This window comes from Cherax quadricarinatus, chromosome 7, assembly GCF_038502225.1.
Source record: "Cherax quadricarinatus isolate ZL_2023a chromosome 7, ASM3850222v1, whole genome shotgun sequence".
Classification (NCBI taxonomy): Eukaryota; Metazoa; Arthropoda; class Malacostraca; order Decapoda; family Parastacidae; genus Cherax; species Cherax quadricarinatus.
The window spans coordinates 45514753-45530455 of record NC_091298.1 but is presented as its reverse complement, the minus strand read 5'-3'; the positions used below and the strand labels follow the sequence as shown (position 1 = coordinate 45530455).

At 39.6% G+C, this 15703-nt stretch overlaps 2 protein-coding genes across 2 annotated transcripts in view; one reads left to right on the top strand and one right to left on the bottom strand.

Moving 5' to 3' along the window:
* LOC128686992 (cell adhesion molecule Dscam1) overlaps positions 1 to 7876 on the top strand; it is a gene marked incomplete at its 3' end in the record, with an annotated part of 103609 nt that extends 95733 nt beyond the window's left edge. The window contains 1 exon segment of the mRNA XM_070082117.1: positions 7730 to 7876. Coding sequence (XP_069938218.1) covers positions 7730 to 7876 — 147 coding nt within the window.
* The window catches only part of LOC128687076 (cell adhesion molecule Dscam1), a 422243-nt gene that overhangs the window by 286786 nt on the left and 119754 nt on the right, over positions 1 to 15703 (bottom strand). The gene's annotated exons all lie outside the window — the stretch shown is intronic.

The window sequence follows — 15703 nt, the reverse complement described above, 5'->3', positions numbered from 1 at the left end:
AAACAATTAGTTGAAATTACAGCAAGAGTACGTGGATTGGTTCTACACACCTCACTGAGTACACTGCATGATTACTGTCTTGTGTTCAACTTTGTCATTGGAAACAGTGCATAGTAAAGTAGACAAAGAACTTCACATGAGATCCTCTTCAACCTAGAGGAATCTTTCACAGGTTACTTCAGGTAACTATGTCTTACATTTTAACATGGAATTATTTCAGAATCTTAAGTGTCCTGTCTCTTATTTGTCAAATTTATAAGTAATTTTAGCTTCTGGCATTGTCAGTTCATGAACATAAGCATGAATGTTTATAGATTGAAGATAGAGTTCAAGAATGGAAACTAGAAATGTTTGGATATTATATAAAATATATGAGGTGCTGTAAAAAATTTCTTGCACTTCAATCTTGGTATGTTTCCTAGGTGAAATACAGTGGCAGCATAGATCACACTGTGCAATACACTCCTTTGTGAAGTAGAGTGATGAGTTTCAGTGTGGTTGATCACTTCATTGAGGTTAGATAGACAATTTTTCTTTTGTCAGTGTGTTTTCATGATTTTTTTGTGTAATAAAAACTGAATCAATGGAACAATGTATGTGTGTGCATATGTGTGTGTGCATGTGTGTTTGTGTTTGTGGTTGTGTTTTGTTGTATTAGTGTGAGTGAAATTCTGTTTGAAGCTTAGTTATTTCTGGTGACAAAACTTGAGTCCATGGCTACGACCCAGAGACCAAGCAACAGTCTTTACAATGAAAAAGCCCCAACTCACCCAGGCCATAAAAGGCATACTAAGTTAAGAGAATAGTCATTGTTTTTGGGCAGAAGTGGGAATCATTCATTAGTAATTTTTTTCAGAAGGATAGACAGTTAACCAAAATTTTTATATCGAGGTTGTGAGATGTTTGAGGTAAGACATAAGAAGGAAACATCCAGCACTGTAAGTGTCCAAAGACAGATTCATCCAGCATGACAGTTTACCTGCTCACACAGCACTACCTGTCCAGCATTTTCTGGTCAAAAACAACAAATTGCAGTCTTCCTCCACCCCCCTACTCCCCAGATCTAGCTCCCTGTGACTTCTTTATCTTCCCAAAAATAAAAATGGCACTCATGGGATGATGTTTTAATGATGTGGAGGAGATTAAAGCAAAATCACAGGCTGTACTTGATGCTGGTAGGAAAAAGGAGTTTCCGAAATATTGAGAAATGACCGAGGTGCTTGGATCAGTGTACAACCTTCCAAGCGGAGTACTTCCAGGGAGAGTACTTCAGCTAGATGATTAGAATAGAATAAAAATGAGAATAAGAAATTTATTTTGACATGATACATAGTTTTACAAAGGAATATAATAGTTGGGTGTACATGCCAAAAGCTCCTTTGTATGTAGAGCATTTTGGGCAAACTTAATATTAACTTAAGATTAGTAAAGCAATAACAGTTCATTATAAGGACCTTTGATGAGTTACAGTGAGTACAAGAGAATTAAGTTGTTATAGGTAATGCTGTCAGGCTTTAATAAGTTCAGTAGAGAAATTCAGTAGTGAATAATTACAGTTTTAAAATTAGTTTATAAAAATTACGTTATTACAAACAATGGTACAATTTGAATTGATTTATAATATGGAATTATTTCACTGGAACAATTTAAAACAGTTTACAATATGAAATTATTGCAATTTAGCATTATTGAAGACAGTGGAATTTAAGTAATGAGTATATGGTTGAGCAATCCTTAGCACAGTATACAGTAATGAAGTTGACTTAAGAATGCTCAACATAAACTTAACTTATTTAGAAGTTTTTTGTATAGCTTTTCAGTAAACTGGAAGGCATTGAGCAAGGTTTGTCTGGTTAATTTTTGGTGATGAGGTGATTTCTAAGTAGAGCCTTAAATTGATTGCAGACAGGGGTCCTTTAGTGTGTTCTGGCAAATGACTTCCAGATCTTAGGGCCCTTTACGTGCATAGCATTTTTGCATAGCGAGAGATGGACACAATGGATATTGAAGAGTGATTTGTGTCTTGTATTATGGCTGTGTGTTCTGTTATAGTTATCATGGAGGAGTTTGAGAGGAGGGTTTATATTTGAGTGTAGTGTTCTATGTATGTAGTAGGCACAATAATAAGTGTGGATGTTTTGTATATTAAGACTAGAAAAGTAGTGGAGTATGCTGTCTAGTGCAGGAGTTGGTAATCAATTGCACTGTAGCTTTTTGTTAGGTTATTAAAAGTTTGAGGTGATTTGCTGTGGTTGAGCCCCATGCACAAATACCATAGGTGAGGTAAGGGTAAATGAGGGAGTGATATAGAGCAAGAAGAGCTGATTGGGGTACATAGTACCATATCTCTTAAAGGATGCCTACTGTTTTGGAGGCTTTCTTGGATATTTGCTGTATGTGGGTCTGGAATTTGAGACCACAGTCAAGGTGGAGACCTAGAGGTTTGCCCTCTGTGAGTCTAGAAATGGGTGAACTATTTATCATTATGTTTAGCTGTACATTTGAAGCTCTTTTTCCAAATAGCATGAAGTAGATTTTGTCTATATTGAGATTAAGTTTGTTGGTAGTTATCCAAGTAGTAGATATTTTAAGTAATTCAGCATTTACAGTGTCTGTTAGTATGGTTGGGTTTGGGTGAGAGAAGACATAAGTAGTGTCATCTGCAAATAATATGGGTTTAGCCCTTTCAGGCTCCTTGCTATAGATCTACGGTTTTACATTGAGGGTCCAAACCGTAGATCTACGCCATGAGCTCAGCTCACTCTGATAAGCTGTGAACGGTAAATTTGGGCCTAGATATGAAAGAATACATATATGTGGTATGTGTGCACTACATAAAACAAATCCTGCAGCGCACAGTGCATAATGAGAGAAAAAAACTGACCGAATGTTTTTTATAGTTGTACTTGCAATTTCTTGGTCTCATTTGATTGAACTGAAGATACGTTACAGAAATAGAGATGATTTTGATTGGTTTTAGTACTGAAAATGGCTTGAAACTGAGCTCAAAATAGCAGAAATGTTAAATTTTTGCTGATGTTCAAGAGTAAACAAATGGCCTCACACGTCTAATACATACCAGCTGGCAGGTCTAATATATGTTCACAAATGTGGTGATATTATTTATACAATTATTACAATATTGCATAACAGTAGTTCTTCTATTTTTTGGTTTGAATAAAAGTTCACTATGTGAATAAAAAATAAAAATGGAATTCATTTGTAAAGCCTGAAAACATAACTAATTAACAGAGGAAATGTTAGTTTAGTGCCAGGAATGCCTGCATTGTTTATTCTGGACCCTATTTTGAAATTGGAATATTTTGAATTTTGCGTTAAATTGGCCAAATTACCAATTTCCGATCACTTTATTTTGTAGTTGAAACAGTTAACTTGGCGATTTCTTGTGCCCAATCGATAGAATCGATAGTAAAATAGCTAAAAATTTGGTCGACTAGGATAATGTAATTGGCCTAAAATGGGAGTCAGAGTCGGCAGAATCGCCGATGCGTAAATAACGCTGACACATCAAAATTCGCGAGAGCATAATTTTGTCAATTTTCCATCAAATTTCGTACTTTTTGTTTTATTACCTTCAGAAAAAGATTCTCTACCATTTCATAAGAAAAAATAACAAAATTACTTTTTGAAAATTCTTGGACACTGGTGCACACTTAGAAATTTGGCCGCTGGACCAGGAAAGGAACGGATTAAACCTATACAATTATTTTTTTGCAGCAGTCCGAAAATGTTTTGATATCACCTCATACAGTAATTAGAAATAAAATTTTGGAGAATGAAAACCTGCTTTCTGTGTTCAGGTTTGTTGCACTACAAATAAAAATGCTAGCACTAGTGAGACACAAAGTGTAGATCACTGGGACACAAAACTCTTGGTTTGTGACAGATGATATATACAACTGAACTGCTAAAAAGACACATAGGTTAAGATGCTAGCATATAAAAATTGAACTGCTAAATAGACACAGGTTAGATTGCTAGCATGTATAAAACTGAATTGCTAAATAGACACACAGGTTAGAATGCTAGCATGAATAAACCTGACCTGCTAAATAGACACACAGGTTAGAATGCTAGCACGAATAAACCTGACCTGCTAAATAGACACACAGGTTAGGATGCTAGCAGAGGATCTCTCATACAGGCCCTGGACACAGCCTGTACAAAATTCAAGGGTGAAAAATAGTTCAAGGCTCATTGTTGACAACTTAATCAATCAAGTTATTGGTGTTGGCTGAACATAGTTCAGAGCCTGACTGATCAGGATCTAAATTGATGAACTGATCAAGTTTCCTCTTGAAAGAGTTTGGGGTCTGTGGGTGATTTCCTTTATGTATGAAACGCAAGTGTTGAACAGTCTTGGTCCTTTTACACTTACTTGTTATCTTTTAGTATACTCAGTGCATCCCTGCTTTTTACTGAAGGCATTTTGCACTGTGTGCTAAACCTCTGGTTTTGTAGAGAAGGATTTCAGTGTGTATATTGGGAACTGATCCCTCCAGAATTTTCTTGGTGTAAATTATGATACCTCTCTCTTGTCAATATTCATGGATCTTCAAGCACTCCCAGTAATACAGCAGTGCTGTTTGTGAACTGAACAGCACCTTTCAATCAAGTAACAAAAAAGTGATACACTGTGGCAGCCAGGCAGGTGTCTGTAACACTTATCCATCAAAAGTTCAGTAGGTACACTATCTCCAGATTGCTAATCAACAAGCTGTTACCCATTCTGGAGACCACTGTAACTTGATGCTAACAGTTCCTTCTCTATCCAAACCCATCTCACCCCCGCCGTTTCACCACCAAACTACCAAACTCACTCACCGCCATCGCTGCTGCCACCACCACCTCCTGACTCCTCCTACTATATATACTCATCTCTGTATTAGGACTGAAGAAGCCACTCATGGCCAAACATTTCCTTCAATAAATGTCCTGAATTGTACGTAAGTGTTTTTTTCCACAACTTGTCGGTATCACTATACCAGGCAGGTGTTGATATGCTGGAACACTTGTGGTAGCCAGGCAGATGTTGTTATACTGAAACACTTGTGATAGCCAGGCAGGTGTTGTTTTACTGAAACACTTATGGTAGCCAGGCAGGTGTTGTTATACTGAAACACTTATGGTAGCCAGGCAGGTGTTGTTATACTGAAACACTTATGGTAGCCAGGCAGGTGTTCTTACACTATAACACTTGTGGTAGCCAGGTAGGTGTTCTTATACTGTAACACTTGTTGTAGCCAGGCAGTGTTCTTATACTGTAATACTTGTTGTAGCCAGGCAGGTGTTCTTACACTGAAACACTTGTGGCAACCAGGCAGGTGTTGTTATACTGTAACACTTGTGGTAGCCAGGCTGGTCTTTTTTTTAACATGATAGCTGAGGCATGGTGACCCAAAAGAGAAGGAAACACTTTTACCATCATTCACACAGATAGGCACACAGATATAACAGTTCGGATGTCATTCCAAACAACCAATATCCCAAACCCCTCCTTAAAAGTGTAGGCATTGTACTTCCCACCTCCAGGACTCAAGTCTGCCTAACCAGTTCCCCTGAATCCCTTCACAAAATATTACCCTGCTTACATTTTAACAGGTCGTCAAGTCCCTAAAATCATTCATCTCCATTCTTATCTAACACACTCACACATGCCTGCTCCACATCCAAGCCCCTTGCACACAAAGCCTCTTTTACCCCCTCCCTCCATCCTTTCCTTGGACAACTCCTACCCCTCCTTCCCTCCACTACAGATTAATATACCCTCCAAGTCATCCTGTTTTGCTCCATCCTCTCTAAATGACCAAACCACCTCAATAACCCCTCTTCAGCTCTCTGAATAATACTTTTAGTATCTCCACACCTCCTCTTAATTCTCTGTATAATATTTATACCATACATTGCCCTTAGACATGACATTTCCACTGCCTCGAGTCTCCTTTTTGCTGCAACATTCACATGTATAAGAATGTTGGTACCACTAAACTCTTGTACATTCTCTTCTTTGCCTCCACGGATAACGTTCTTTGTCTCTACAGACACCTCAATACACCACTCACCTTTTTTCCTTTATCAGTTCTGAAGTTATCCTCATCCTTCATTAACCCATCCACCAACAAGTCTACTCCTAAATATCTGAACACATTCACTTTTTCCATACTCTCTCCCTCCAATCTAATATTCAAATTTTTTATACCTAACTTCTCTTTAGAATCTCCCAAAAGCACAATATCAGCAGCAACTCCCATTTTGTATTTGAATCCACATAATTTAATCCCACCCCTCTCCCTAACATCCTAGCATTTACTTTTTTGCAACCCCATCTATAAATAAGTTAAACAACCATGGTGGCATTACACATCCCTGTCTAAGACCTACATTTACCAGGAAGTAATCTCCCTCTCTTCTACACACCCTAAGCTGAGCCTCACTATCCTCATAAAAAATTACTACCTATTCCATACACTTGCAACATAGGAACATAAGAACATAAGAAAGGAGGAACACTGCAGCAGGCCTGTTGGCCCATACTAGGCAGGTCCTTTCTGGCACATTACTCCCCTATCCACCCTATCATAAGCCTTTTCTAAATCCATAAAAGCAACGAAAACTTCCCTTCTTTATCTAAATATTGTTTAGTTATATGCTGCAATGGTTATACTGAGACACTTGTTCTTGAAGCTCTCACTTGTGGTAGCCAGGCAGGTGTTGTCACCAATAAACCTTGAAGACATTCACTTGTCCTGGGAAAAAAAGAAGGTAGGAGGTACATCTGATTTGCCTAAATAAGGAGAGCACTGTCTCCTTGATGCTGAAGAATGTAGTCAACATATAGTGCTTATGTTGAAGTTCTGCCTGGGCTGTATGTTGTCAGAATTCATTACCAGCGACAGGTTCCAGAGGAAACCCTCCAGTCTAAAATTACATTTTTATAGCTTTCAGGAGTTCCGTCCTGTGTATGTGAAAAGTCACCTGATGAGGGTGTTGTGTCCTTGAGATTTGGCAGAAATGTTTGCGACACCATCTTTAATGAAAGAGGCATTAACCATGAGGGTATTTGTTAAAGGGGGAGGTGGGGAATATGTACCTGGAATAAGTTTTGTGGGTCAACGCCACTGCATCCTGGTCCATAACCAGGCCTCACGGTGGATCTGGGCATGATCAACCAGGATGTTACTGCTGGCTGCAATAGCTGACCTGCGTAGAATTACTAGCTGAACTCACTATCTCACTATTGTAGAGCCAGTGGGAAAGATGGAGATAGTGGAATCAATATGGTCCATTCTCTTGAGAATTGACTCAACACTTTCTTTAACCAGAGGTAGGCAGAAAAAGCTATAAAATTTAAATTTTCCCCACTGATGTATTTGCCTGTGGGTTGTGTGGGTCCAGGCTAGGAAATGCAGAAGAATGTGCAGATCATCTTGCATCTCTAGTAACTTATATAAATCTGTTTGCTCAGTTATGTATATATTTGTGTATTATGATTGGTATCAATCTTAGTCACATTTAGTTGAGGATCTGATAATAAAATCTCAGAAAATTCTGTTGAATTTGTATTATTGTTATTTAACCAATTTTGATTTTGGTCAAAAAAAGGAGTAATTTGATAGTACAGATTATTATTACTTAGTGTTTTATGTATAATTAAGAATAAATGGCGGTGTATTTAAGATGTAATTTAAAAGAAGATGTTATTCAACAGTGTTGTTGCTGGATGAAGATGTTCCCAATGGAGGAGTGGCTTCTCCGCCTCTCTACCAGGACCTACGGGTAGTTATACCAGCAGCAGTAGTGGTTGTCATTGTTATTGAGGTCATCATGGCAATTGTGTGTGTCTTCAGAAGAAGGAGTAAGTTGACTCAGAAGTTTTGATGGCAATATTCCATGCTGTGAGAGTGCATAATTACAGTCAAAGGTTACATCAGTTTTGTCTATGAATTGTACCCTTGTGTTTGTTTTTTAGTAAACTTTCTGCTGTGAGACCATGGGGGGGAACCCCCCTTTGCTATATGTCACACTTATCCCTGCATGTTACTCATCGTATTACCCTGGCAAGGTTTGGGATATTTTATTAAACATTAGTTTGCCCCTTCCCCTTCAGATAGTCATTACTCAAATGTTGTATGCATAGGAGTCAGCTGAGATCTGCAAAACATACGCCAAGCCAGTTGTCAACTTTCTTGTGTGATATACTAAAGTGGGAGACATGTAACATATACCTGGTTCCTCCTGTGTGGCCCTGCTGTGTTGGGTCGTGTTGGATCAATCAAATGCATGGTTTTTTTTTTTATATTTGTATGACATATTATAGTCCATCTCATATGGACTCGGCTGTGTTGAGTTGTGACAGTGCAAGAGATATAATCCACAAATGGATGCATTCTTCATCTTTAGGCCTGTCAAGGGGGCTCAGGTCCTGGCCCCTCTCACATGTGGGGGCCATCTGCTGTATGTGGTTTGGGATCAGCATGGCCTGGATTTTTTTTTTTTCTGAGGTTCTTCCTAGGCTGAGCCTTAGTCCTTCATCTGTTTTCTTAGAAGCCATTCGGTTACTGACTGCATTACACACACAGTCAGGTAGTTCCTAAACTGGCACCTTGTTTGATGCTGATCTTTCCTATCACAGTTTCTTGCTAGCATTGCTTGCAGATTATCTGTAGATGATTCCAGTGGTCATTATTCACCATGACCCAGTCCCAGACCAGGCCTCAAGGCATGCTTTAAGATATCTTGCAACCCTCCAGTCAGGATTGCCTCTAAATGTGTCCACTCAGTGGATATCGTTACCCTGGGTTGTTGGTTGTTTCCAACCAGTGAAGGCTCAGTTTACTCTTCAATGGATAACATAGGAGTTCATGGGTGACATTCTTGCTCTTCCCAGTATGGGATCCAGCTCTTTTTCTGGTTGGAGGTTATCCCACTGTTGTTATGGACTTCTTCTTCTTTCTTTCAACGTACCAGCCGTATCCCACTGAGGTGGGGTGGCCCAAAAGAAAAAACTGAAGTTTCTCCTTTTAAATTTAGTAATATATACAGGAGAAGGGGTTACTAGCCCCTTGCTCCTGTTATGGACTTCCCTTCCCATAATTCCCCCAGTGGCTTCCTTGGCATACCTGTTCCCTGTCATCAGGGACCTTCTTTGGGCTAGTATAGTGATACATGTAGGATTTATTCCTGTACATCTTAATGAATTTCCTTGTTTGACAGTGGCCCTAAATATGCATTTGCCTATAATGTTATTGAAGTTGGACTCTCCTTGGTTCCCTCTTTTGTCTAGCTCAGGTGGGCTTTGTTATTGGGTCTTCAGGTCTTCTATCATCTGATTTACAGCAGCTTCTGAAAATTTTCTTACCACATTGATGGAATGATCTATCAGTTTGTGGCTGTGCACTTTGATTGTAAGATGGCACCATGAATTTTCACCTGTGTCTTGTTGCTTATCATTTGTAGTGTCTGTGCTCATGGAGTGCTAGTGTTTATCAACCTTGATGGCATTCTGGTGACTGGCTTGTTACTCCCCACAGCAACAATTCTCTGGATGAAACCAGCATTTCAAATTGTGGGCTTCCTTATTTATTACAACAAGTTGTCTTTCCTCAGTGCTCCTTGCAATGGTTGGATGTGCAGTTTAACCCTTAAACGGTCCAAACGTATATATACGTTCACTAGCGTAGCGCCCCAGATTTTTTGAGGAAAAAAAATCTTTTCTTTTAAAAGGAAAAAAGAGCATATGGTACCCAGGCATCCCCAATTATTTTAATATGGCACACAGTGAGTGCGCACACCCATTCTCTCATGTCTAGGTGACTCAGGCTTTTTGTGGCCAGGTTGAATGAATGACAAAGAAAACGTATATATACATTTGGGGAGCTACGCGCATGAACGTATATATACGTTTGGACCGTTTAAGGGTTAACTATGCAAATTTCCTACTCTCAGTATCATCATACACTCAGTTGTTGCTGTTTTCTAGGCTCCAGCTGTTATCAGGCAGGACATAATATCCATCACTTAGATATTTTTGTGGCTTTTGTCTTCCCACACTTATCACTACCTTTTCTTGACTGTGCATCAGTCCTCTTTTGCCAGATATAGGTATGTATGTCTTACCCTCTTGTCTGTGCTGAAGGAGCTGCTGTAGGAGGCTCTCAAGTAGGGGCTGCTTCCTGTCAAACTGTGGGGTTCAGTACTTACAATCTTTCCATCTCTATGTTCCCTCATGACTGACACCTCAGATGATAATTGAATCAGTGTGTCCTCCCAGCTTATGGGGGCTCTTCTTGTGTCCTCATATCCTGGGAAGGAACTGAAGGCCAGACTTATAATAGTAGGGCACTGAGATTTTCTTCTGCCAAATATGACCTCGACTTTTTACTCAAGCTAGAGAATGTCTACTGTTTCTCCTTCACAGTGAAGCTTTTCTTGTGTGTGGAAATTCACCTATTTCCATTGTACCTTCCCAGGAATCTCTATCCCTGCCAGATCAACTGTTAACTGGCAGGAGCTGTACCAATGGTCTTTGGTTCTCTGGATGAACTTTGGATTGACTTGCTTACCACCAGGATCAACCACAAGAATACGTATAACATTTGTCTCGACATTCCCAGATCAATCTTTCAGCACTGTCATTGGTGGACATGCTTATGTGCTTGCAGCCTTCTACTTGTTTTTATTACATTTGTTGGTTTTTCTGATACTGCTCATTCAGGTGCCTATGTGTATATGCAATAACTATCTTATGTACTGGCAGGATTCAAGGCCATAAGAAGGGCCCTAAGAAGAACTGAAGGAGACTTAAACCATGGTCGTGACTTGTAGAAGGTCTTGTGTTGTACCATTGGACTACTAGGCTGACAATAAAGAAGTCTCACATACACTGCTGTGTTTCTGTGATGACTATGCTGTTTGCTGAATACAAAGATTCTCTTTTGTATTGTTTGTAGTTTCAGTGTCTGAAGAAATAGTCACTCTTCTCAGGCTCATGTTTGTAGTTTACACTCACCTATGTAGCCCCTGTAGTCTGGGTGATGGTGGTACAATGTCAGTATGGACTACCATGGTCTCTTAGCACAAAACTACATTTTGAAGCATGGAAAAGTCTTTGTATGGGAGAGACCATGAGGAGGCCCTGGAGTCCACTAGCTGTCATGTATTGTTAACTCTGCACCACAACAGTCACCAGCTGTCATGTATTGAATGTTAACTCTGCACCACAACAGTCACCAGCTGTCTTGTACTGAATGTTAATTCTGCACCACAACAGTCACCAGCTGTCTTGTATTGAATGTTAATTCTGCACCACAACAGTCACAAGCTGTCATGTATTGAATGTTAATTCTGCACCACAACAGTCACCAGCTGTCTTGTATTGAATGTTAATTCTGCACCACAACAGTCACCAGCTGTCTTGTATTGAATGTTAATTCTGCACCACAACAGTTACCAGCTGTCTTGTATTGAATGTTAATTCTGCACCACAACAGTCACCAGCTGTCTTGTATTGAATGTTAATTCTGCACCACAACAGTCACCAGCTGTCTTGTATTGAATGTTAATTCTGCACCACAACAGTCACAAGCTGTCTTGTATGAATGTTAACTGCACTGCAACAGTCACCAGCTATCTTGTATTGAATGTTAATTCTGCACCACAACAGTCACCAACTGTCATGTATTGAATGCTAACTCTGCACCACAACAGTCACCAGCTGTCTTTTATGAATGTTAACTCTGCACCACAACATTCACCAGCTGTCTTGTATTGAATGTTAACTCTGCACCACAACAGTCACCAGCTGTCTTGTATGAATGTTAACTCTGCACCACAACATTCACCAGCTGTCTTGTATGAATGTTAACTCTTCACCACAACATTCCAGTAATGACTGAGCTTAACAAACCATCCCTGACCATACTGGGACTATAAGCTATATTTGGCTGAGATATATTATGGGTGTCCCTGACCATACTGTAGCTATCAGCTGTAAGTTATAGGTTAGAATAAATATGATATACAGTAAACACCAGATATAGTGCACTTTTAAAATTTTGGACAAAATTCACTGGATAAATTGTACTTTTTACTTAGATATTTTCAGTGCTTATTGCAGTATAATTATAAATGAGAGAGTGGGTGAGATGTTAACAAATTTTGTTGAAAATAAGAAAAAGTTTTGGAGTGAGATTAACAAGTTAAGGAAACCTAGAGAATAAATGGATTTGTCAGTTAAAAATAGGAGAGGAGAGTTATTAAATGGAGAGTTAGAGGTATTGGGAAGATGGAGGGAATATTTTGAGGAATTGTTGAATGTTGATGAAGATAGGGAAGCTGTGATTTCGTGTATAGGGCAAGGAGGAATAACATCTTGTAGGAGTGAGGAAGAGCCAGTTGTGAGTGTGGGGGAAGTTCGTGAGGCAGTAGGTAAAATGAAAGGGGGTAAGGCAGCTGGGATTGATGGGATAAAGATAGAAATGTTAAAAGCAGGTGGGGATATAGTTTTGGAGTGGTTGGTGCTATTAATTAATAAATGTATGGAAGAGGGTAAGATACCTAGGGATTGGCAGAGAGCATGCATAGTTCCTTTGTATAAAGGCAAAGGGGACAAAAGAGAGTGCAAAAATTATTGGGGGATAAGTCTGTTAAGGTAGGTAGTAGGTTGGTAAACAGCAACCGTCCAGGGAGGTACTACCGTCCCGCCAAGTGAGTGTAAAACGAAAGCCTGTAATTGTTTTACATGATGGTAGGATTGCTTGTGTCTTTTGTCTGTCTCATAAATATGCAAGATTACAGGTAAGGCTTGCTACTTCTACTTACACTTAGGTCACACTACACATACATGTACAAGCATATATATACACACCCCTCTGGGTTTTCTTCTATTTTCTTTCTAATTCTTGTTCTTGTTTATTTCCTCTTATCTCCATGGGGAAGTGGAACAGAATTCTTCCTCTGTAAGCCATGCGTGTCGTAAGAGGCGACTAAAATGCCGGGAGCAAGGGGCTAGTAACCCCTTCTCCTGTATATATTACTAAATTTAAAAGGAGAAACTTCAGTTTTTTTCTTTTGGGCCACCTCACCTCGGTGGGATACGGCTGGTATGTTGAAAGAAGAAAGAAGTCTGTTAAGTATACCTGGTAAAGTGTATGGTAGAGTTATTATTGAAAGAATTAAGAGTAAGACGGAGAATAGGATAGCAGATGAGCAAGGAGGTTTTAGGAAAGGTAAGGGGTGTGTGGACCAGGTGTTTACAGTGAAACATATAAGTGAACAGTATTTAGATAAGGCTAAAGAGGTTTTTGTGGCATTTATGGATTTGGAAAAGGCATATGACAGGGTGGATAGAGGGGCAATGTGGCAGATGTTGCAGATGTATGGTATAGGAGGTAGGTTACTGAAAGCAGTGAAGAGTTTTTACGAGGATAGTGAGGCTCAAGTTAGAGTATGTAGGAAAGAGGGAGATTATTTCCCAGTAAAAGGAGGCCTTAGACAAGGATGTGTGATGTCACTGTGGTAGTTCAATATATTTATAGATGGGGTTGTAAGAGAAGTAAATGTGAAGGTCTTGGCAAGAGGTGTGGTTAAAAGATAAAGAATCACACATAAAGTGGGAGTTGTCACAGTTGCTCTTTGTTGATGACACTGTGCTCTTGGGTGATTCTGAAGAGAAGTTGCAGAGGTTGGTAGATGAATTTGGTAGGGTATGTAAAAGAAGAAAATTAAAAGTGAATACAGGAAAGAGTAAGGTTATGAGGATAAAAAGATTAGGTGATGAAAGATTGGATATCAGATTGGAGGGAGAGAATATGGAGGAGGTGAATGCATTCAGATATTTGGGAGTGGACGTGTCAGCGGATGGGTCTATGAAAGATGAGGTGAATCGTAGAATTGATGAGGGGAAAAGGGTGAGCGGTGCACTTAGGAGTCTGTGGAGACAAAGAACTTTGTCCTTGGAAGCAAAGAGGGGAATGTATGAGAGTATAGTTTTACCAACGCTCCTGTATGGGTGTGAAGCATGGGTGATGAATGTTGCAGTGAAGAGAAGGCTGGAGGCAGTGGAGATGTCATGTCTGAGGGCAATGTGTGGTGTGAATATAATGCAGAGAATTCGTAGTTTGGAAGTTAGGAGGAGGTTCGGGATTACCAAAACTGTTGTCCAAAGGGCTGAGGAAGGGTTGTTGAGGTGGTTCGGAAATGTAGAGAGAATAGAGCGAAACAGAATGACTTCAAGAGTGTATCAGTCTGTAGTGGAAGGAAGGCAGGGTAGGGGTCGGCCTAGGAAAGGTTGGAGGGGGGGGGCAAAGAAGGCTTTGTGTGTGAGGGGCTTGGATTTCCAGCAGGCATGCATGAGCGTGTTTGATAGGAGTGAATGGAGACAAATGGTTTTTAATATTTGACGTGCTGTTGGAGTGTGAGCAAAGTAACATTTATGAAGGGATTCAGGGAAACCGGCAGGCCGGACTTGAGTCCTGGAGATGGGAAGTACAGTGCCTGCACTCTGAAGGAGGGGTGTTAATTTTGCAGTTTAAAAACTGTAGTGTAAAGCACCCTTCTGGCAAGACAGTGATGGAGTGAATGATGGTGAAAGTTTTTCTTTTTTGGGCCACCTTGCCTTGGTGGGAATCGGCCAGTGTGATAATAAAATAATAAAATAAAATAATTTTATGTACATTACTATATTAGGTATATGCTATAGTATGTTAGTCTGTTTTGCTATTTTACATTATTCAAATTTAAGGGACACTTGGGCAGTCCTTCTCTATTAGTCCATTATATTGAAGGTTTACTATATTATAAAATGGGTGTCCCCTTATGGTCCTTCCTGCGGAACTGTTATTGTTCTTCGATACATTGTTTTCTTCTGCTCCTTCGTGCTGCTTTTAGTATTATTATTATCATCATCATGATGCTTAGATTTTGGTTCATTTCTTTGTGTGAACAATAATGTGTTGCTAGTGTGCTTATTTCTGTGTTTATATACATATGAATGTATATATGTATATGCTTAATACACGTAAATGTACACATGTATGTTCTGCAATACACATGAATGTACATAAGTAAGTTCTGCAATATACACATGAATGTACAAATGTTTGTTCTGCAGTGTATATATATATATATTTTTTTTTTTTTTTTTTTTTTTTCAACAAGTCGGCCGTCTCCCACCGAGGCAGGGTGACCCAAAAAAGAAAGAAAATCCCCAAAAAGAAAATACTTTCATCATCATTCAACACTTTCACCACACTCGCACATTATCACTGTTTTTGCAGAGGTGCTCAGAATACAACAGTCTAGAAGCATACACATATAAAGATACACAACATATCCCTCCAAACTGCCAATATCCCAAACCCCTCCTTTAAAGTGCAGGCATTGTACTTCCCATTTCCAGGACTCAAGTCTGACTATATGAAAATAACCGGTTTCCCTGAATCCCTTCACTAAATATTACCCTGCTCACACTCCAACAGATCGTCAGGTCCCAAGTACCATTCGTCTCCATTTACTCCTATCTAACACGCTCACGCACGCTTGCTGGAAGTCCAAGCCCCTTACCCACAAAACCTCCTTTACCCCCTCTCTCCAACCCTTTCGAGGACGACCCCTACCCCGCCTTCCTTCCCCTATAGATTTATATGCTTTCCATGTCATTCTACTTTGATCCATTCTCTCTAAA